General features: G+C 34.3%; 3 protein-coding genes across 6 annotated transcripts; 2 read left to right on the forward strand and 1 right to left on the reverse strand.

The window, feature by feature from the left end:
- Window positions 1-256: 256 nt before the first annotated feature.
- On the forward strand, window positions 257-10,824 carry LOC132294640 (mevalonate kinase). 4 transcript variants are annotated; one of them, XR_009478133.1, is made up of 8 exons: window positions 260-618; window positions 1,331-1,381; window positions 2,162-2,411; window positions 2,502-2,755; window positions 3,472-3,885; window positions 5,680-5,826; window positions 9,460-9,534; window positions 10,524-10,824. XR_009478133.1 is itself a non-coding variant. In XM_059792559.1 (7 exons), the coding sequence occupies exons 1-6, from the start codon at window positions 486-488 to the stop codon at window positions 5,796-5,798; spliced, it is 1,221 nt and encodes a 406-aa protein (XP_059648542.1). In that variant the 5' UTR covers window positions 257-485; the 3' UTR covers window positions 5,799-5,826; window positions 10,524-10,824. The 4 variants fall into 4 exon arrangements, 3 of the variants coding, with proteins under 3 accessions (XP_059648542.1, XP_059648541.1, XP_059648543.1); XM_059792559.1 differs by lacking the exon at window positions 9,460-9,534 and having other exon boundaries at window positions 257-618; XM_059792558.1 differs by lacking the exon at window positions 10,524-10,824 and having other exon boundaries at window positions 9,460-9,695.
- Window positions 10,825-11,738: 914 nt separating this feature from the next.
- LOC132294641 (ATP synthase delta chain, chloroplastic) lies at window positions 11,739-12,782 on the forward strand. Its single transcript, XM_059792561.1, has one exon. It carries the CDS (start codon window positions 11,840-11,842, stop codon window positions 12,572-12,574), a length of 735 nt encoding a protein of 244 aa, XP_059648544.1. The 5' UTR covers window positions 11,739-11,839; the 3' UTR covers window positions 12,575-12,782.
- Window positions 12,783-14,466: 1,684 nt separating this feature from the next.
- LOC132294642 (alpha-crystallin domain-containing protein 22.3) lies at window positions 14,467-20,926 on the reverse strand. Its single transcript, XM_059792562.1, has 3 exons — window positions 20,720-20,926; window positions 15,446-15,822; window positions 14,467-14,886 (listed from the first exon to the last, which is right to left on the reverse strand). The coding sequence occupies exons 1-3, from the start codon at window positions 20,734-20,736 to the stop codon at window positions 14,636-14,638; spliced, it is 645 nt and encodes a 214-aa protein (XP_059648545.1). The 5' UTR covers window positions 20,737-20,926; the 3' UTR covers window positions 14,467-14,635.
- Window positions 20,927-23,105: the final 2,179 nt, after the last annotated feature.

The following is a 23,105-nucleotide window of genomic DNA, read 5'->3' on the forward strand; positions in this document are numbered from 1 at the left end:
TTTTATTTTTAAATTTAAAATTGAATATTTTTTAAAGCTATGAACATTGCACAATACTTTTAAATAGTTGTCTTTCGCACTTTCGTTTTCATATTCGGTGGGAGCTTTTGTTCCGTTCTCACTATGTGCTAGATTTTGTCATTTTTCTCCTGTTTTTAATAAAAAAAACTATTCTCTATCTAATTTTAATGAATTTTTGTAACTGGAGTTTTTTTTAAAGAAAAAATAAAATTGGCTTATTTGGTAGAGTGTCCCGAGTCGCTGGTTCTCACGCGCTTGCAATCTGTGGGAGCGTGACATCGCTGAAAGCAACCAAAGAGAGGGCGCGAGATTACAATCTGTCTGAGGGGTGCCATTACTGGCTGGACTTTGTACTTTTGACTACGAATCCCTCAAAAGTTTTCTAGAGAGAGAAACCAACCCACAGAGAGAGCGCGAGATTGGCAAAGCAGAGAATTGTGATATATTTTATAGAGAGAGAGAGAATGGAGGTGAGAGCAAGAGCTCCCGGAAAGATCATACTCGCCGGCGAACACGCCGTCGTTCACGGATCTACGGCCGTCGCTGCCTCGATCGATCTCTACACTTACGTCTCTCTTCACTTTCCCGCTGATTCTGGTAACGCCCATTCAAATTATCTCCAATTATTTTCTTACTGTTTTTATTGCATTGAATTGCTCGCATGTATGATCTGAAAATACCCTTTCTAGGAATTGGTGGCAATAACGATTGATGTGATCACTATTTTACCATTCTTTGATTTGGTTTGAAAATGTAAATTTATTTATTTTGTTGACATTTATTTAATGTTTGATTTGGTTTGGAATGTATATTTATTTAATCATGTGTATGCTCCTTGGTAATTTATGAGTTCTGGTTGATTTTGTTTTAAATTTTAATTTATTCAGTTTGTTGACGTTCATCTGATGTTTGATTTGGTTTGGAATGTAAATTTATTTTGATGATGTCTCTGCTCTTTGGTAATTATCAGTTCTGTATCATTGCGGTATAACACTGTTGGGTGTGTTAATGAGTTGAGAATTTTGGATGATGGATTTGGAAAAAGAATTTCTTTGTAGTGATTTTGAATGTAAAAATTGGGAGACGAGTTATATTCATTGGATTAAGGATTTTTCACTATAGCTTTATGTGTTTCTACTTTCCAGACGGTATTGCAGTAATTTTAGAGAGAGAGAGAGAGAGAGAAAAAAAAAAAAAAAACTAATAGTTGTGTGTTAACTGTTAAGAGATATTTTATACCAGCGCTAGTTGAAGACAAATTGCAATTCAGACTTTTCTTATGGAAAATTTTCATAAAACCTTTTTTCAGGGAACCGTTTTCCATCTAAAGAAATGGAAGCCATAGAAAATTTAAAGCAAGGTGAGGTTTTGAATCCTTTCTTGAGAAGCGTACTGAACCGGAATAAAAAACACTTGTGGTTCTCTTTGGTGAAATTTCTTATGTTCTGTCATATATACTCAAAAAGCATGGGTTTCTGGTTTTACAAATTGAGCCATATCTTCAGGTTGAGAACAAGAAGCTTTCTAACCTAATCTATGATATCAAGTTTATGAATATTGTGAAACATATGAGTGTTGGATTATATCCTATTGTTGCAAATTGAAATTTGCTGTAAATGTCAATTATAAATTAAAAGGATTTTTTTTTTGTTTGTGTGTGTGTGTGTTTTTAATATATATATATATATATATATATATATATTTTGTATCAGAGGGAGTCACTATTAATGGGAAGGAAGCTGTTGAAATCAGAGTTTCAAATAAACAAGTCTTAGGATTCATGTCAGTTACTATAATCACAAAATTATATATATATAGACAAACAAATTATTTGAAAGTACTCTTACTCCATCACATGATAGTTCATGATCAAGAGATGATCACTTGGATTTGAATTGTAGATATAGTGATACGGAAATCTATATCGTGTTGTTATCTTATTCCATGCAGTTTTCACCACTTATATTCTCCTGGTTCTAACAGTAAAATTAATGGAAGGTGACTACATTAAAAAGTAGTTAATTTTCACCATAATCTGTACATTTTTTGTCATGATGCTTATTAATTTTATGTTGGGTTCTGTGCCGATGGCATTCTTATTTTTCTTTTTAAATTTTTTTTAACATCTTTTTTTTCATAGATAACGATGACACCCTGAAACTCCAGCTCAAGGATATGGGCTTGGAATTTTCATGGCCAGTTGGAAGAATTAAAGAAACACTTCCTGATTCGGGTACTGGCTGTGACGCCCCTTCATCTCCCGCATCATGCTCACCGTGGACCATTAAGTCAATTGCAGCTCTAGTTGAAGAACAGAATATTCCAGAGGCAAAAATTGGACTTGCTGCTGGAGTTTCAGCTTTTCTATGGCTATACACCTCTATTCAAGGGTTTGCATCCTATACTGGTTTCCACTGATAAGTGGCAACCTTTTCCTTGTAACTATTTAAATTTCTGATTTGGTTCCCTTTATGTGTCAGGTGTAAACCTGCTAAAGTGGTTGTCACTTCTGAGCTTCCATTGGGATCTGGCTTGGGTTCATCTGCTGCATTCTGTGTGTCACTCTCTGCTGCCCTGCTTGCTTTGTCAGATTTTGTAGTTTTAGATTTTAGCCGTCAAGGTTGGTTTATGTTAGGGGAGAATGAGCTGGACCTGGTGAACAAATGGGCTTTTGAAGGTGAAAAAATAATACATGGGAAGCCATCAGGCATAGACAACACAGTAAGCACATATGGTATGTGGTCTTTCATAGGAACTGCTAGATGCAGCTTCTTTTACATTCTCCACCTTCCTCTTTGTTGTCCAAAAAGAAAATGACTGGAATTGGGAGCCATCAATGCTGGTTATTTTTTGGAATTGGAAATTTAAATGAGAAAATATTGTGAAGGAGTGATGAAACCTAGCAAGGAAATTTTTATTTTGATTTTGGAAATTTTCAAAAAAAACAAAAAAAAAAAAGTTTCAAGAATGATTTTACTGGGTTTTGATGCATTTTTATTTTAGTAAATAGTAGAAGCATATGTTGTATTACTAGAATTAGTTGGAGTAATTTGAGAATTTCATAATGATTGAAAAACTAATTGTGATGTGACTGGTATGTCGTTTTTATGATAACCAGCATTGACATTTTTGACATACAAGCGACATACCAGTCACATCACCATTAGTGTAATTTGTGCATGGAAAAGTTATTGGCAAATACACTTCTTTTGGCTAAGAAAATGGTTTCTCTTTAACTTAACGATGTATTTTTCTTTTGGCTAAGATACTATAATGCACGAATTATTTTATTATAGATGCAACTTCTTGATTTTCTTGTAATTCATCATAAATCTTGTTATTTTCTTAGCTTACTAATGCAAGATGGATTTAGACCTTTGTATGTATGTATGTATGTATATATATATATATATATATATATATATGTAATTAATGAAGTTTATTCAACAGGCAACATGATCGAGTTTAGGTCAGGTGATTTAACACGCATCAAGTCCAATATGCCACTTAAAATGCTCATAACAAACACAAAAGTTGGGAGGAACACTAAGGCACTAGTTGCTGGTGTTTCAGAGAGGACAATCAGGCATCCAAATGCTATGGCTGCTGTTTTTACTGCTGTTGATTCTATTAGCAGTGAACTGGCTACCATTATCCAGGCACCTGCACCTGATGATCTTGCCGTAACTGAGAAGGAAGAGAAACTAGAAGAACTCATGGAAATGAATCAAGGGTTGCTCCAATGTATGGGGGTCAGCCATGCTTCAATAGAAACTGTGCTTCGAACTACGTTGAAATATAAATTATCTTCCAAGTTGACAGGAGCTGGTGGAGGAGGCTGTGTTTTGACACTATTACCAACACGTATCCATTGCATTATTCTGCTTATGAATTGTGGTCTTATGTTTCAAAATTATTTTTACCCTTCATCTTTCATATTTTGAATATTCTGTGATTCTAATTCTAATTTCATATTTTGAAATGTTTAAATGCAAAATATTTTATGTCTTCACTACTTTTTGCCCCTTTTGCATCTGTATGCGTGTCATCTTGGCTTTCACTATAGTAGGCCTTTTTTGCCTCAATTGATTGGCTAATGGATATGTGAAGGTTATTAATGTATCCGCTTTTGCTAATTGATTTTGGCACTCTATAATTAAAAAGGAGATAAAAATGTTGCGTCAAGTATTTTTGCAGTGAATAGAGTTTAAAATGTTAGTAATTGGGCAAGAGAAATAGATAAAATGGTAGGAATGTATTTGTATATGTATATATATTCTAATGTGGAATGGAAATGAAGTCTCTCTTTTATAACTGGGGAAGACCTAAGCTCGTGCTGGATGTATTTGATAAAATCGGTTGATAATGCAACTTGTGGATATGGTAAGCACTATGATTTTTGAGAGAGGTGGCAATGTGAAGTTAGTAAAGTTATTCTCGAGATAGCCTAAACTAGAGAGTAAAGTAAGAACTAGAGGGAAACAGCTAGGAAAGACTCAGCTGTATGGTCTTAAGCCGAATTTTTTACTAGGTACAGAGAAATCTGTAATGAAATTAGGGATGAGGAAATTTAAAGTAGAAGGGATGAATGGCTATTGATGAAGTGAATAATGGAAAAACTTAGGAGGAAAATTGTCTTTCAATACTAAAAAAAGACCAGCACAAATCTTGGGTATGGCACAGGCTTGGGAAACTTGGAGATAATTTGAGCGTTAGAAGATATCTAAAGATAGTGATGCTCATACCTTAGAATTCACTCACTGGTATGTATTGATGCGGGTGGATAAGAGCGAGGAAGAAGAATATGGAACAAGAAGAGACAACAAAGAGAAGGAGAAGGACAAACAAAAGTTAAGCTACAACTTCATCCTCCATCTCTCATACATATGTTACTTTAACTTTTTCTATCCATTATATATGGATACAGCTTCCAATTCAAACACAAAGCACAAAGATCAATAAAAATTTAAAGCAACACAACTTACCAGACACAAACTACTAAAAAATAAATATGGGTAGTTGAATGAAAAGTCTTCCATTCTAAGCCTCAATTCAAGACAACCCCTTGGTCTTCTACTAGGCCTTGGCATCCACATAATCTTGACATTGCTGCCACTTTGGCACTGAACCAGTTATGGGGGTTGAAATTGAAAATCATGCCTTGATGAGAAATTGGAGCTCTTTTGTTTAATTTTGAGAAATATGAGTCTATGCTTTTTTGCCTTTTTTCCTGTAAGTAATCTATAGTGGTGAAATACAGAGTAGGCTTGACACTTTTTTTATTTTTATTTATTTATTTATTTTTCGAAGAAGCTTGACAATTTTTTTCTACTGATTCTATTTTGTATTTAGATTTTTAATGATATGCTGGAGCGAATGGATGGATTAGTTAGAATCATAGGTCATTGTATTTAATAGTTGTACAGAAATAGGACTTGCAGAATTTTGGTGATTTGAGCTCGTAGCAGATTCCTAATATGTTCTAATTTGAAGTTTTTTGACAGAATTCTGGTGAGTTGGTTTCCTTTGGACATAGAGAAATTGTTTTCTCAATTTGCTTAGAAGTCTGAGCTCATATGTTTACGCATATTAAATTTAATTCTTGAATCCATATGCTTGAAAGTCATTCTCAAATGTTTCCTTAATTGCATGAATCAGTATTATCAGGTACAGTTATTGATAAAGTAATTGCTGAGCTTGAGTCATGTGGATTCCAGTGTTTGATTGCCGGAATAGGTGGGAATGGTCTTGAAATCTTCTATGATGGTTCCTCATGATCTTGCCCATCAGCAGCAGTGGATAATAGTAAGATCTATTTCTGTAATGTCAATAATGACATGGATATGCTTTTATTTCGCTGTTGTGTTATTGCTCTATGTACATTAGTTCCATTGATGTTAGTGTAATTTGTAGTTTGCATAAACTTAACACTTACTTCTTTCTGGAAGTCTTAGGAACCACTTCTTGATTTGAGTTCCTAGATTGCTACTTCCTATTGTTTGAAATAACAAGATTATTTGGCCTTTCGGTTTTCAATCCATTCAAAAAAAAATTACTCATTTTTAGTGCAATTTAATTAATGTTGTTTTGATGCATAACTATTGATACAAAGATGATGATAGGCTACTGATATTGGCACTCCAACAACATCCTTAGGCTCTCCACTCTTCTTTTCTTATGAAATAAAATTACAAAAAAGTCCCCAAACTCAAAATACATAGATCTTACATTTTTAATACCATTATTACCCTTTTTTATTAAGTTTAGGAATCATATTGAATTTTAATTCCTTATCTCCTCTCACGTTGCCTTAATTTCTCACTCACATTCTCTGCATACTGATGGGTTTTACCAAGTTTATCAAAGAAAAAGAAAAAATCACTGTGGCACAAATGCAACAGTACTAAAGGAAACCAAAACTTTGATTAATTCAATAGTAAATTTACCAAGAAGAGTTTGATTAATTCAGGAAAGCACCCAACGTGCACTAAAATAATTTTTTAGATTAGGTAGTTCTAAGAATTTAAATGGAATCAGATTTGGGGTGAGAAAGTCCTACCAAAAAATGTGATAACGTGCTCTAAAGCATTTATTTTCATCCAATCTTATGGATCCCCAATTTCCTGCAGCTGAAAGAAAAAGAGGAGAAGAGGAAGAAAAGAAAAAGAACATCTATAATTTATTCTCAAATCGTGCTTTAGTTGGGATCACTTTTTCTCTGTGTCGAGTATCGTGTAAGTCTAATTTCTCTCTGTAAATTAAGAATTTGTAAAATTGGTTGCTGGAGCAATAAGAAGATTCTCATTAATTTGTGTCAAGTACTAAAATAATTTACATAAGACCTCAATATTAAGACAATGATTCAATTGATTTACTCGATTCATTGATTTGTAGATTTAGAGAAAGAATGTGAGTGAGAGATTAAGGGAACGTGAGAGAGAAGATAAGGAACTAAATTTCAAGAGGGCTCTTAACCTTAGAGAAGGGTAATAATGGCATTAAAAATGTAAGAATTCTGAATTTGGGGACTTTTTTGTAGTTTTATTTTAAAAGAGAAAGAAAGTGGAGTGCTTGAGGATATGGTTGGAGCGCCAATAACAGCAGCCATGATGATATCATACAAACTTCATATGTCCTTGTGATTAGGCCAAACCTGGATCATTATTTGGGCTCCATGTTAAAATATCCTCTACTATTTGATAATTTGACCACTAGATTAAACTTCAATGCCATGTAATCAGCTTTGGGATAGAAGCCACCCTCTTATCTATCCCCTGTTTCAAGTCACTTCAATATGAGTAATTATGTAAGATATACCTTAATCATTTGCTTTTCTTCACCTCTTCTTCAGTTCCCTTTCATATTTGATATACACCAAGTAACTATATAATCAATCTGGTGATTCAAAACAGTCATGGATTACCATGAAGGCCAAATAGATGAGTAATTTTGGCTGTCTATGACCTAAATTACTTGAATTCTTCTAGATGCGTAAAGTGTGTATATTGAGCACAGCACAACATGGATATGACTTCGGATACGTGTGGCATACGAGTGGGGGGCGTCCGCCCCCATTAAAGCCCCCAATAAATTTTGGTAAAGCCCCTTGTGTATACTTGCTCCTAGCCCCCCCTCTAAAGCCATCAAATCTCTCACAACCAGGGATGGTGCCACAATAGGCTCAGTGAGGGCATCTGCCCCCTTTCAATTTTCTTTTTATATTTTACTTTGATGTATAAGTTTCTCAAAAATTATAAAGTTGGCCCCTCAAAATTTTCAAAATCTCTTAGAATTTAGTGACTGGTAAATGACATTTACATTACACTATTGTATTATCAAAAGTATAGAGTACGACTCAAAATATTAAATTACATTAGTGATCAAATTTAAACAAAATTTGCTATTTAATGGTATTTGAGATTAAAATATTGGTTATTTCTATTATTTTATAGTGACCATGACCATGATAATTTTTCCTTAATCTATAGAATGATTATTGTCTTTATATAAAAAGTCCAGGTCTATTTCAGTTTTATGATCATTTAAAATCTAAATCCATGACTCAAATCTAATATTAATGTAAAACAATGAAATTTAGTGTCCTTTCTCACGTATGCTAGTGAGGTACTATGTGTGTGACCGTGCATTTCGATCCTATCAGTGAATCGGATGTCACTCCCCCGGAAGTAAATTTTGGCTCCGCCACAGTGTGTCCAACATGTCTGGTCAGGCATGCATTTGGCATATACAATAATTTAAATATAGTATTTTTTTGGTAATTAATTTAAATAATTGTTAATTACAAGTAAAACTGTGAAATTGTGGCCCGAATTTGGTGTCTGGTTGTGTTGTGACCCGTTTACGACCGACGACCCGTCGAATGAGCATTATGAGCTTTTGACCCGGTTTTTTGCTTGCAGGTAGTGGACCTTGTTTAGTACTTTCTTGTAGCCCTATATATAAGGGTGCTTAGGGTTTGGAGTGGGATTATTGAGACATTGAAAATCGATAAGAAAGAGAGAGATCAAGATCTAGGGTTTGGGGGTTGAAACTTGGATGTAGGCTTTGCCGGACCACGATAAATCTTTGTGTTCTTTGTGTGGTGTGATTACTATTCTGTCGTGTTTCTTGATTTGTTATTGGGTTCATTGCGTTTGTCATAACAAAAACTCTTATATTTTTTGTACACGGTTACCTCAAAATGATTCAAATTCCATGCTGAAGACTATCTACACCATTTTACTCTAAATTAAAAGAAGAAAATAAATTTAAAAAATTAACCGTGCTTCCATGTCCTTGGATTTAGGACAAGATAAATTCAACTCTTTAATACATAACCACACCCCCACGTTCATGAACATATCCCCACTCTAGTTTTGACATCAAATATGTGCCCACAGATCAACTACACATACCAAAGGAACTGGTTTTGGGCAGTATTTGATCGTCTCCACATCCAAGCTACTGGGATCTCTTTACCTTGGAGTTTTTGGAGCCCAGTACAGAACTTGTGTTCAGATATTTTGGACATCTGGGAGTATGTTGTTAGACTACCTGTGCGTATATTTGTCTCCTGTGAGCCTCAGAAGTAAAATGCATTCATGTTAAAAGACTTTTAGTAGTGTTGATAGCAGATATGTGGTGTGCTCTTAACTTCATGGAATATTTCAATCTTGGGAGTATGTTGTTAGACTACCTGTGCACCTATGCTGTTTTTTCTTTGGTAAATTGTTAGATTCACATTATCCTTGAGAAATATGATCCAAGCAGTGCTGACAGGCAATATAGGAACTGATTCGGTAGCTATGCTGTATTTCAGTGGAGTTTCAAGCTTCAATTTACTTTTGAACTCAAGGAGTTTGAGTTTTTGACATCCAATGAAAAGCTTGGGTTTTTCATGTTTCTTTATCTTTGAATTTTTTTATTTTTTTTTTGCAGAATATTTATCAGAAATTATGGAGCTTTTATCTCAATGGTATCTCGAGGGTACACGTCCCCTACAGGGCATCGTGGGTGTGTATTTTTTACTTGCCAAAAAAAAGGAGTCTTGGTCAGATGCATTGTAGAATTTTTTATTTATTTTTTGGTTCCCTTGGATTGTATTCAAGAGTTCCTGCACTAGACTCATACAACGTTAATCTGAAATGAAAATATTTCTCTAGTGTTTTCTATTATATTAATGTTTGCAAAGATAATATCTATACAGAATACCAAAAAATTGCGTTCTGAATGTGTGAACTTTTATATTTTGGTTGGGCAACTGGTCCTCCTCTTATGTGCTCTGAACCCAACTTTTGCTTTTAGAAGTAACAAAAGAGGGTTAAAAACATCATCCTTCCCTTTCTTTCCTGCTGCACACGGTAGAAGGTTCCTCCATTCCCTTCCCTTTCATTTTCTCCAAACCATCTGTTATGTGCATACCTTCATTTGCTAAAACTATTACTTTTATCATTGAATAACCAGTCATTCTAATTTTTAGATGGCATATTTTGAAGGTATACAATTACTTATCAAAAAAATATATATATATTTTGAAGGTATACAATTGTGCCTAGTTCAATGGATGTATTGAAATTGTGCCAACCACTCTATAGTTGGATGTCATTTTGTTACTGCTAGATTGTGTGCCCAGTTGAATTAATGAAAAACCATGCTCAGTTAAATTTAGCTGTTTGCAAGCTCAGATACTGTTCTATAACTGATAGTACAGTACCAAGTTCCATATGTGCTCTGAAAGAAGTAAGAATGCTTTGAACAGTCGCTACGGCATAATTGTCCCACCTCATCCATGAATGGGCTAGCTTTCAAGTGAATCTCACTTTGGGGTGCTTTCACACTCCGCACATGCTCTCACTCCTGTTCCCATTTTGTGTGACTTAGATTTTGCCGCTCTGGCGCTCGTGCGGACTCGAGTGCTATTTTTATTTAAAGGTTGTATGGGTATTATGCATAGCTACATCCTTTTTGTCTTCATACCTTTAACTACATCCTTAACACTGCAGAGTATTTCATCCCATCAACGGATGGTGTGACAAGGATATCAAACCCTCTACTACAGAGAGATGGATTGCCCAAGATGACTCTTTATAAGACAAGTTAAAGACAAGAAGAACCTTTAACCTAGGCTTCAGAATTTTTGTCACCATGGTGTGAGAGCAGTGTAAAATATGTTGATCCAAGTTTAGTATAATCTCCTTTATTTGAAGGATTGAGAACTAACTCAGGTTTTCTTGTATTTCAATTGAATTGCCTTTTTTATCTGATGAAGAGATGGCTCCATTTTTGGAACCCAAGTGAGATTTATTTTCCCTTCTCCATTTTTCTAAGAAAACGAATGAGGGGCACTCACTTTTCCACTCATCTTTCTAAATATTAAAACAAGAAAAAGGACCACAACACAAAAAACACTCTTTATCAATAATTCGAAAATGGTGACATTACCTATAAATAAAAATATTTAAGATTAAGTATATATTCAATTCTCCATGCCACTCATTGTCATTTCACATGGAATCAATATTAAAGATATTTGACGGGATAAGATACTTCCTTGTTCTTTATAGGTCATACAAATATAAGCTCTTGCCGAAGAGAGGTCCTAAGAGGACGTGAACTTTCGCTTTTCATTTTAAAACGCTTCTCACTTTAAAAAAAAATAGAGGGTAATATAACCACCATATTAGTTTAAAGTTTTTAGTTTCGAATTTCAAGTTACATAATTTCAAAATGGATAAAATCACATTATTCTTTTAAACTAGTGTTCTCATTCAAGAGAATCTTTTCTGATCTCTACGGAAGCATAAACTCTCACTTTGAAACGCTTTTATCTTCTTAAAAAACAAAATTAAGGGTAATATCAGTAGAATGTTTCAAGTTCGAAATTTCAGCCTACCAAAGGCTACAATTTTAAGAAATTAGTTTTTCGTGTCTTCTCTTTTTCTTAACCTCTCATCTTCTGGAATTATATGATACACAACTTCAAATGAGAGTCAACAAACAGTTCTTGACATGTAAATGACATTCCAGCATTACCCCTTCACTTTTAACTAAAAATTCTGGTTTCAACAAGGATTATTTGGTCATCCTGTGACCTAATCTGCACTTACAATGTTAGGCACACACGTGTCCACTCGTTATCTTCTGCAAAATAAGAGGCCATCGTTCTTCAAATTCCCAGGATAAAATCCTTCCACCACCGTCGATCCTTTAACTCTTCAAAATCCTCACCGTTCATTCTCATCCCCACTTCTTTAACTCCAATCCTCAGTGTCCAGCAATAACTCTCTTTCTCTCTCTCTCTCTACACTCGCCGGAAGCAATGGCGGCTCTGCAACAAACTCCGATCACATTCCAATACAGCTCACGAGTCACCGCCAAACTCCACCCTCAGAATCCTCTGAAACTCTCCTTCTCCGGCAGCTCCTCCTTCCTCAAACTCCCGAAACTCACCGTCAAAATCACCGGAAAACGCCGCGGCGGAGCCAGGATGGCCGACAGCGCCGCCGGAAGCTACGCCCAAGCCCTCGCCGACGTCGCCAAGTCCAACCAAACCCTAGAATCTACCGCCGCCGACCTGGAGAAGGTCGAGAAGCTCTTCTCGGAGCCCGCCGTCAAAGAATACTTCATCAATCCAACCATCTCCATCGAGAAGAAGCGCGAACTCCTCGACGAGTTCGCAGGCTCCTCCAAACTCCAACCTCACGTTGTGAATTTCTTGAACATCCTCGTCGACATGAAGCGGATCGATCTGATAAAGGAAATCCTGAAAGATTTCTGGGTTGTGTACAACAAATTGACCGATACGGAGGTGGCGATCGTGACGTCGGTGGTGAAATTGGACTCGCAGCACTTGGCGCAGATCGCGAAGGGAGTGCAGAGACTGACCGGAGCGAAGAACGTGAGGATCAAGACGGTGATCGATCCGTCGCTTGTGGCGGGGTTCACGATCAGGTATGGAAGTTCCGCATCGAAATTGATCGACATGAGTGTGAAGAAACAGCTGGAAGAGATCACTGCTCAGCTCGATTTGGGAGATATTCAACTCGCTGTGTGAGTTCAAGTGTGTGTTTGATCGTTTTGATTTTGTTTTTGTTTCGTGATGTAAGTTTGTAAGAGGTCATTACTGTAATTGGAAATGATATTAAAGTTTGGGTGTAAACTGTAATTTACCCTAAACTTTAATGCAACATTTTGTATCACCAACTGCTCATGCATATAGTGTTGATGACTTGATTCTTCCAATAAATTTGTTTTTATTTGTATTTTTATCTTTGTTACGTCCGTTGCACCGCGTAACGGTTGAATGCGCCCCATGTATGAACAGTTAAATGGTTGCACGGTGTTACAGGCGCAATAAGTTTTATAAGTTTTTTTTATCCAAAACACAAGCACACACGGAATAATGTGGCTATAAATGAATAGCATTAGATAAAAGTAGGATTGACACAACATGCGTGCTACAATTAGGGATGTCGACTTAAACTAGTTCACTTCATACAACGTGTGCTACAATTAGAATGTCAATTTAAGGAGGAGTTTGACTAGAATAATAGGTGGTTATAAGATTATTGTAATTGAAAATGATGTTAAAGTTTAATTGTAAATTACACTAAATTTTAATGCAACATTTTGTATTACTAATTTATTAAATGCTGTGACATAGTGTTCATTCTCACTATAATAAATTTATTTTTATTTATATAATAAATATAATTAGTGGATAATATTATGTGATAAGGTAGGTATCACCTTGTTCTATGAATGGATGGTATTAGTCTATTAGATAAAGTGTGAAGACCAAAACACACCAAATTTGCCTTGAATTATCCTGCATTTTCAGATAACCATTTTTCCGGCAATTTAAAATTTTATACGCCAGCATAATAATAAAGCTTCATGATTATTTTTAAGAAAATAGAAATAAAAATTGAGTTAATAGATGCTTCAAGTTTCAATAAAAGCAAGGTGGATGTGTGAATTTTAACTAGGAAATTTTTTTTTAATCTATATAAAAAAATATTTTAGTTTTATATCAAATTAATATGTCATGTGAAGTGGAATGTGACTTTTTTTTTTCAAATATTTTCTAAAAACAAAAAAAAAACAAAAAGGTAATTGTAGATCTTTATAAAACTAGAAGAAATTGTTTGTTAAATTTATAGTTCTCTAAGAAAGTTTTAGAGGTTTTTGGTAATTTGTTCTAAAGTGAAAAGAGAAGAAAAGTAGATCTCATCCTTTAATCCGAAAAGTCGTGAAAACGTGGTATCACCTGTGCACTGTGCAGTGAAGCTTTTCCTCCGAAAAATCGTTGATTTATGTGATTGGCTCACACCACATCATCTTGACATGACCTAATAATAACAATAAAAAATGTAACTTACCCTAAAGCAACTGTGCCACGTGTCCACATCTAAAATTTCCACTGGCTCATTAAAACTATTTTAAATGAGAGGGATAACTGATGAGGTACGATTAGTAATATGTACAATTATGGCATATGAAACCTGCATTTCAGAACTTGCTCAAGCACATAATAAATATATTTTTTTCTTGAAAAAAAAAAAAAACGGTTAAAAATGAATAAACAGAGAAATGTGTCAAAGTTCATAATTTTATTGATCATATGGGTGTTAAGAGTTTGAGATACTCCCACCCATAACAATGTAATTGATGCAAAAATTGCTTAGACCAAATGAATGATGAATCCTAGCAAGACAATAGCCCAAGAAGACTTTGATACAAGAGAATGTGAAATGAAGTGCAATGAATAACCAAGAATAATGTAAAACTGAGATTAAGAAATTTCGATTACTAACCTAGATGGAATGATCTCGTCTCCTTTAGTTAAGTGTTCAATACGAGTGCGAACACGTTTACTTGAACTTTCGGAAAAGAAAGAGGAAAAGAAAAGCGTTCTTTTGAATGTGATTCCTCACATGATGATCATAGTTTCCAGCAAAACCACAGTTTTGATACAAGGCCACTAACAATGTGCTAGCAAGACTAACTTCTCACAGATCTCTAAGTAAAAACAATAAATGCTGTGAAACCCTAAAGTTACTAAAAGTACAAAATTCATGACAAAGGACATTTGAAATGACATACACTAACCAAATCAATGACTTCTTGATGGCCTTCTCTTTACAACTCCTTCAAGAATACCATCCAGTCCAAAAATACCTTTAAATTGTTGAATATCAACTGGTCCTGGTAGCTGAAATGAAACCGAAAAATACCCTGGTGGGCATAGATTTTGAGTAAGCATTTCGAAAATCTGGGAGCCCCTGCGAACTATCCTCTCTCCTGTTGACGATATTCCCTCTACCACGACCTTCCCATTAGGATCAACCTCACATTTAAATTTATCTGCAATTAGAAGTCGGTGGTCAGATCAACGCGCAGCAGTGAAATATCATATATTTGAAAATTTGGTGATAAAATTATAAGAAAAATATTTACTTTTGCACAACCAAACCACATTAGATTAAATATAGTTTCAATCTAAAATCAGAAGACTCGATCAAGATTTTTAAAGCAACTGGCTAATTTAGATAGTTCTCGATCAATTCTGAAAGCTTGAAATAAGTTCACTTTTAAACCGAAGTTTAAGTACATAGTAATCTAATAAACAAAAGACTTATTTGAAATGCTATATAATAAAAACATACAAGGATTTATCTCCAATTTCACATGATTTCCAAGGATTCCTTGTCAAGCAATAGAGTTTCTCACAATAGGAAGATAATTACAATCCTTCTATTCCAATTTAAGTACGATATTTTCTCAAATGTTGTGACAGCAAGTTAACAAGTGACGTCTCTTTAATATAGTGAAGAAACGTAATTTGTCTAAAGGGTATGTTTAAGCTTTGAAAGGCAATTATGAAATTTTATAATTAGTGACATGTCAGTTCAGTCCAACTTACTTTCCTTTTCCACACCAGGGAGAGAGACACGAAAAAGATATGCATCCTCAGATTCAGCAACGTCCACTGATCCTATAATTGGCCCCACCTTCCCCATTGCAGCACTCCCAGTTAACCCAATTCCATTTTTGGTGGCGGTCATAATATTATTCCAATCTTTTTTATTTGGGCAAGAAGGCAGAAACAACAAAGCAGGCGCATCTGTTACCATAGGCTCAGTACCAATTTCTGTTGTTGATGAAGGAATATCACCAGAAAACATCTGTGGATCAACATATGGCACAGAATTGAGAGGTTCCACAGCAAGAATAGGCTGATGCGGATCCAACGGATGCACGTTATTGTATTCACCTCTTTTCTCCCCATGCATATGAGATCTGATATGCATTAGTTGCAAATATAATGAATCAAATCTGTGTGAACAAGTACCACTGGCATGATTCTTGAAAGAATACAATATTCACTTTGCATGAATAAATTGATGCTTCAACAACACATTTTTTCAATCTTTTTGCCAACATATGAAAGCAGGGGCACGGGCACATGGAAGCACTCTCAAGGAAAATTCATTCTTGGATTTCAGAAAATTTAAGCAAACTCTTCCTACCTTGGCATACATACTGAGCCACAGATACACAAGCAAGAGTAAAGGAATCAAATGCTTGATGAGAATTAATACTCATCTTCATACTCATTTTATGTATTTGTAGTCAATGGGATCAATGAAAAATTGTCTGACAAACTTTATTACAACCTCTAACCATTATTCTTGGATTTTCATTATCAGTAAAGAACATATAGTTGAGACTGCCTATGATTGAACTTGTATAATGATCACGGGCTGAGCCAACCATACCACACAGAATGTCATTTGTACCATAGAAAGTTCACAATTGGACTGGTTTTGCCAGAAGAATCCCTTTTATGAAACAGTATCACTTTAGAAAGAAGTTTTGCCGAAGCAAAGCAAAATGATAGAAACCTCAATTCCACATCTTGAAGTGCATTTTTTGCCAAACACTGGTGGAGCTAAAAATTTATAGAGTGGGCAACCTTGAACAAGAAGTTCTTTGAATAAAAAAGAGAAAGTACAAAAACTCAAATATTGATTGATAATTTTTGCATTTATTACATGTATAATTGTCCTCGACAATTTTTTATGTTTTGAAAGCGTTGCATGATAACCTCATTATCAATGCCATCAATTTTGTTTTTATAAATATAAACAACAAAGCAAATAGTTCCATACAAAGAAACTTATTTTAAAGTAACGCATAAATTATTCAAGCTATACTAGACCCTTGTAGAATGAATATGCGTGATTAACACCAGAACAGACTCATCCCCTTGAGTAACTAACAACATCAATCAGAACATACTGAAACTTAATGGATGCGTCATTTAATACATAAAATAATACACTCGATTGTAAAACTATTTCATAATTTTGGATAAATTATTCACAAAACAGTAATCCATTGATGTTACCAAAATCCTTCTCCTTTTTTTCTTTTTTTGTGTTAGCCATAAAGAGCAAGATTAGGTGAGAAAAGGGGATTAGTGTTTCTTATGTATTGGTTTAGGTCAAGAAATTGACTGAAAAATGACTTCTATAATTCTTGCTCATCATGCTTCTACTTTGGAGAAATATTGAGACATAAGAGAGCAAAAGATGAGGTCGATGAATAAAGTGTAAGAGATGAACATGCTATGGGTCATGGGAGAGAGAGGCAGCGAGAGTTTGTGATAGTAACGAAAAAATTGAGAATAGAAAGGAATGAAAACCGTTAAGACTAAGGGTTCTTTGACAATTTTGAGTAAGGGATGTTTACAATTATAAAAATAAAGAAAAAAGTTGAGTGGGGAGCCTGGGGGCAGCTACCCCCCACTGGCCATTATTTGGCTCCAGTACTGTTTCCAAAATCACCTTTTTGAAAATTAGATCCTCACTAGAAAAAATCTATGACCTTATAAGAGTTAACACAAATGAAAACTATCACAATTAATGTATAACAAGGTGACACGGAAAAATGGAAAACAAAAGAGACTCGAGAAAAGGGATAAAAGTTGCCTTAAGAGTTAATGCAAATTTTTTTTTTTTGATAAATGCCTTAAGAGTTCATGCAATTGACAACACAAAGTCATGTAGGTACAACGAAAGCATTCCATAAAATTTTGAACAACTAAGTAATCCCGAGATTCTAAATGAAAGTAGAATAAAATAGAAGATAACGTAGGTCAGACAATAGGGATAGAACTAACAACTCAGATAGCTACCTAGTTCCTATAAAAAGAAAAAAATAACATAAATGACAATAAAATCATAATTATTAAGCAAACAATCATCATAATTTAGTTACAGCTACTTAATAAATGATTGTGCATGTGTGTGTGTGTGTGTGTGAGAGAGAGAGAGAGAGAGAGAGAGAGAGAATTTCACAAAGTAAATCAATTGATAATGCAAGGCCATTGAAGGCAAGGACTAGGTGCTAAGAGGAATTCAACAATACTCTTTCAACTCCAAAAGCCAAATCCTAATTTAGGGAATTTTTTTTTTTTTTTTTTTTTTATTGGTGTTATTTTTTCTTGTTTTCCCAATCAGAAAACATGAATTTAATCCACCGTGACAACTAAATTTAGTTGAGTTTACCCACGCTTTCTTCTTAGAAAATAAATGTCCTCTCTTTAGTATAATTATGATATACTAAAGGAAACATGTAAAAATTAGCACAAAGAAAGTGCATTGTCACGAAACTGCCAAAGAGAGAGACCGTTGGCACTAATTGTCATTCTGTTGGCTAATTTAGTGTCAAAGTGTAAAAGAAGTGTAATGTAAAGGCTGACTGAGTTTTTATCATTTAGTCAAGCTTTATTGAGTCAATCAAGCATATTGCCTATGGGTACCTTACCTTTCCCTCTTACTTCACCATCACCCCCTCTTTCCTTCATCTTGCTCTCCTCACCAAATGCATATGAACTTGTTTAAAGTTTGGTTGGCTGAATTGAAGAAATTGTTGTATGGTCGATTTAGAACTTTTGTTGAAGCATTCAGTTGGATTTAGTTGAATTATGTTTGGCTCATTGAAATGGTCTTTGAAAGAGGAGTTTGAGGGACTATTGACATGGCTTGCGATGCTAAGTTGGTTGGATTAACTTGAGGTTGCAATGGAGCCTTGATGTGGCATTAAGATTTGGAAGATTTAGCAGGGAGAAGGAGAAGAAGAAAGTACCTTTAAAACAATGGCATTTATCGCATTCACCTTTAATGAGTGTGTGATGAGAATTTCAAAAGTCAGCACATGAAGGGACAAAGATGCTGTCCATATATACTAAGAGCAAAAGCAGTTAGCACCATTTTTTGAGATGTGGTCACCAAGTGAAACAAAGTCAGAACTTGATTAAAGAGGAAATTTCCCCTTTCTAAATTTGACAAAGGTTGAGCTGCCTCTTGACTGCAATTTTACAAACATATAAAAATATGTGTACCAGTCTAAACTCTAATATATGAGTGGGTTTTCAATTTTTAGTATAAGAGTTGGTATTCCTGGGTGTTAAGTGTTGCTGGAATATGCTGGCAATATGTTACTGGATGTTTCGGTTTTAGTGACATGCCATTACAAATGTTTGCCAACAAATCATGCTCTTGAAATTCGCATTCACAAATTGCGGAAAATATTCGCATTGACTTTCCCCAATCAGTGACTTTGTAACCAATCCACCTCTCCTTGGATGGATAAGGTACCTAGGTCGCAGGAACAGTCACATTGCACTATATGAATCCACGGCTATTTCAGTCAACCGACAAGCTACCTTTTCTTTACCATAACAAGCCATGTAATATTTACACATACACACGCACACGCACATATATATACATACATTCCAACTATATACTATGTCCCAACTACTGGGAGTCAACTACATCAATCCACAGCTATTTCAGTCAACCGACAAGCTACCTTTTCTTTACCATAACAAGCCACATAATATTGGTCTTGGGTTATGTCACTTTTTCTCATAAATGGACTCTTCACTACACATGACTAGACAATTTTACATGGTTCCCTCTCATTGTATCCAGTAGTTATTTTTTGTCTTACCATGCATCCATCTTAAAATCCATATTTATGCTATCGCCTTTCATAGTAGGTTAGATTTAATAACCGTTTTGTCAAAAATTCCTTTCAACTTTAGAGGTACATGACTACACATCAACCACACAATACGCCAAAAGCACTAACCCACTTAACTCATCCTTTTTAATTCTATGAGCAGGATCATATTCATATCTACTCATTCTTTCCTTAAAATATATATCGGCCCTATAAACACTTAACCTCATTAGAATTTCTAATTTTGCAAAATTTTACATTTATAATTTTATACATCCAGTTTGAACTTAATTCAGTTTTTTTTTTTTTTTAATCCAAAATTCTAATTAGAATTTAATCCTTTTGTTTCATCAATGGATAGCATAAACCATGGGACCCTGTCTTTGAACTTGTCTAGGAAATCAGCCCTACGTCAAGCAAAACAAAAGGAAAACCTCATTAGGTTGCTAAATCAAGCAAAATTACAAATGCAAGTTTTTGTCAATAGTCCCTTTCAGAGTTGTTATAACTTATTTCTAGAATAAATACAGCCATAAAATCCTACTAACAAAACTTTTGGCAATTAAAATTATATCAAAGAGAGTTATGATATCATACTCACCAAAATTCAAAACTGGAAATCCTAAAAGATCAAATGATTAACAAACTGAAGGTTGTACTCTTGTCCCGATTTCGGACCATAATCATCCCGATCATAATTTCAATTATTGGATTTCAGAGTCCATAATTTTGTTTTCAAAGGTTAAAAACTCAAATCTGAAATATACAACTCACAAATCAAGTAGCAGATACAACATGCCGTCCAAACCAAAATTTGCCAACAATGGACGCCTAAAAACCTCTAGGATTTGAAACTATTTCTAGATAATCAAATCTGATCCATTTCTCGTAACTCTTTTATGATGATCTTTTCCCATTTAAAGCTGCTTATGAAAATCTCTATGTCGATCCTCTTTAGGAAAATTTAATCAATGCGAGCATACTTTGTGTGAAAATTATAGCTATTCAACTCAAATGTAGAGCCAAATCCCCAACAATGATATTAAAGGAAAAGGAACAAGTAACAAGATTTGTTTAATCAATACGTTAAGACTTTACTTGTATGTGTGTGTAAATGCATATATATACATATATCTATATATAATTGGGTTGATCTGAGTACCTGATCGGAGATGCCATGATGAGAGAGAAAGAGAGTCGCCGGAAAAGAAGGGGAATCGGTTCGCTGAGGCAAGCGTTTGTGTGTTGGTGGGAAAGTAAAATGCGAGTGTTCAGTACCTAAAAGGGTTCTCTGCGTTATTGCCAGATAGAGAAGATCTAGAGAGCGTCCGTAATGTGAGTGGGGAATAATCATCTGCTCTTCACACAGCGTAGTCCTGCCACCTTAAAATAAAGGACAATTTACACTTTGCGGGTGGTGGTGGATCCAACTCGGTGGCCATTGGTTGGCGAAGGGATCATGAATACTTGACTTTCATGCCAGATGTTGAGTTGCAGCATAATCTTTGGGTTGCTTACGGTTCAAATTCTCACATTACTTGTGACTTAATTATGTTATTTTTACGTTCTCATTTTATGTGACTCAGAAAATATTCAATTCAAAACATTAAATTATTAGGTAGAATCGTCCTTACTTCTTATCTTATATAAGTTTCAAATTTATTTGATGTGAGACTCGTTCCACTACTTAACACACTTACCCTTTTAAAGTTTGAACAAATTACGTCCAAGTAGATCATTTAACATTTATTACTTTAATTTTTTTCTAAATTTGTTCGTTGCCGATAAGATAAGTGGCTTCACTCTTGTAATAATATATTAACATTCAATGGTATACTGTTAAATTATTGCAGATACTTCTTTTAAAAAATACGCTATCTAACATTTTGTGAATATAATTATTTGACATTACAAATTACTCTTTAGTCTTTAAAATTAGGCCAATGAAAAAGAAAATTATTTCCCCTTTGAGACCTAAAACCTGATACACCCACGCTCATTCTCTCGTGTTATTATCTATAACTTTTAAGCTACCTTTACTAGTAATAAAAAAAAATTACCAATTTTTCCGCTCTTTTATTTAGATTATTAATTGGGTTTATTTAAAATACAAATTTGTTTTATTAAAAAATGAAGACTTTTGAAGAAATAGAAGGAAAGGATTCTATCATATCTTTTGGATCAAAAGTGTGAAGAGTAATTATATAAACCCAATGAGTAATTTAAATAAAATAATTATATAAACCCAATGAGTAATTTAAATAAAAGAATAGAACTAAGTTGGAATAAAGTTATAAATGTGGATGCGTATTGTCTCGAGACAAACCCAACTGAGGGAAACAATATAGGTTGGCAGCTATAATCTAATCTAAACATTTATATTAGATAACATCTAATTTATATATACTTATTTTACTTTCTATTCAAATTTGATATTGGACAAAATTTTATGTCCTTTTTTTCAAGCTCATAATACTTTTGTTGCGATTAAATTATCCTGTCTATTTGAAGGACACACCCAAAATCCTTCAGACTAAATGCTTACCATGACACAAAATCAAGAACTCAATCCGGCTCTATTATAAAAATTGGCCAAAGATTAATCATTTAATAAACTAGAATTAGTTGATAGTATAAACTAGAATTAGTTGATACAACCAAGAAGAATAAAGAAGTAAAGCCCTTGATTTTGTCCGTACTTTGAGATGACCAGCTAATGATGCTGAAGTAGTACAGGACAAAGTGTTAAAGTGAATTGCTGACAAGGACAATTGATTGATACAGGAAACTTGTCGACTTTAAAAGTAATTTACATAGTTTTATTTTATTATTGTGTTACAAGGATTATTGCGTCAATTTGTTACCATTTGTAGATGTAACATGTATATTCGATAATAAATTTTAGTTGTAGCAGAAATAAAATTTTTATTTAATGAGTTATCGAACTATTATTATTATTTGTCAATAAATAAATTATAAAAACTAAAAATATACAAACGTACAAAGAGCGGGCTAAAGGTCAACAGGCCTCCAAACACTAAAATGAAAAACACAAAAAAAAAAAAAAAAAGGCCCAAAAGAATTACAAAAGAAGCCTAGACAAAGGCCCAGAACAAAACCCAGCCCAAGGCATGCAATCGATGGTTGCACTACCTGCTATTTAAAACAAAAAAAAAAATTAGCCGTTAGACCTAAGGATTAATTCATGATCGGACTACAGAATAGTGATAACAAAGAACGTTGAAACAAAGATGGAGAAAATAATGCCATCCACAGCCAAAATTAATTGCTTAAACGTTATATGAGGTAATTACAAATATAACCCTTAAGAGAGGTCACGATGAAGAAAGATATTCATATATATAGGAGTATATATCTTTTTTTTAAAGCATTTAGAACCATGAATTTGAGATATATTGTGTATATATATTGCAAGTAAAGGCGCACACACAACTAAATGGAAGGAGTAACCTTTGGCTAACCCTTACTATGACCTCTAAGATGTACATATGAACCATTTTGATCCATCTATAAGTATAGGCTACATG

The sequence above is a fragment of the Cornus florida genome, unplaced genomic scaffold (assembly GCF_030987335.1).
Source record: "Cornus florida cultivar Cherokee Brave unplaced genomic scaffold, ASM3098733v1 CherokeeBrave_3.0.0_Hap2_Chr02, whole genome shotgun sequence".
Taxonomy (NCBI): Eukaryota; Viridiplantae; Streptophyta; class Magnoliopsida; order Cornales; family Cornaceae; genus Cornus; species Cornus florida.

Excerpts from the sequence above, each read along its gene's own strand:
- LOC132294641 (XM_059792561.1), top strand. The coding sequence starts at position 11,840 with ATGGCGGCTCTGCAACAAACTCCGATCACATTCCAATACAGCTCACGA.
- LOC132294642 (XM_059792562.1), bottom strand. Across the intron at positions 14,887-15,445 it reads CCCTGGTGTGGAAAAGGAAA|ATAAATTTAAATGTGAGGTT; the intron begins GTAAGTTGGACT and ends TTCTAATTGCAG.
- LOC132294640 (XM_059792559.1), top strand. The coding sequence starts at position 486 with ATGGAGGTGAGAGCAAGAGCTCCCGGAAAGATCATACTCGCCGGCGAA. Across the intron at positions 1,382-2,161 it reads CATAGAAAATTTAAAGCAAG|ATAACGATGACACCCTGAAA; the intron begins GTGAGGTTTTGA and ends TTTTTTTCATAG. Across the intron at positions 3,886-5,679 it reads TTTGACACTATTACCAACAC|TATTATCAGGTACAGTTATT; the intron begins GTATCCATTGCA and ends TGCATGAATCAG.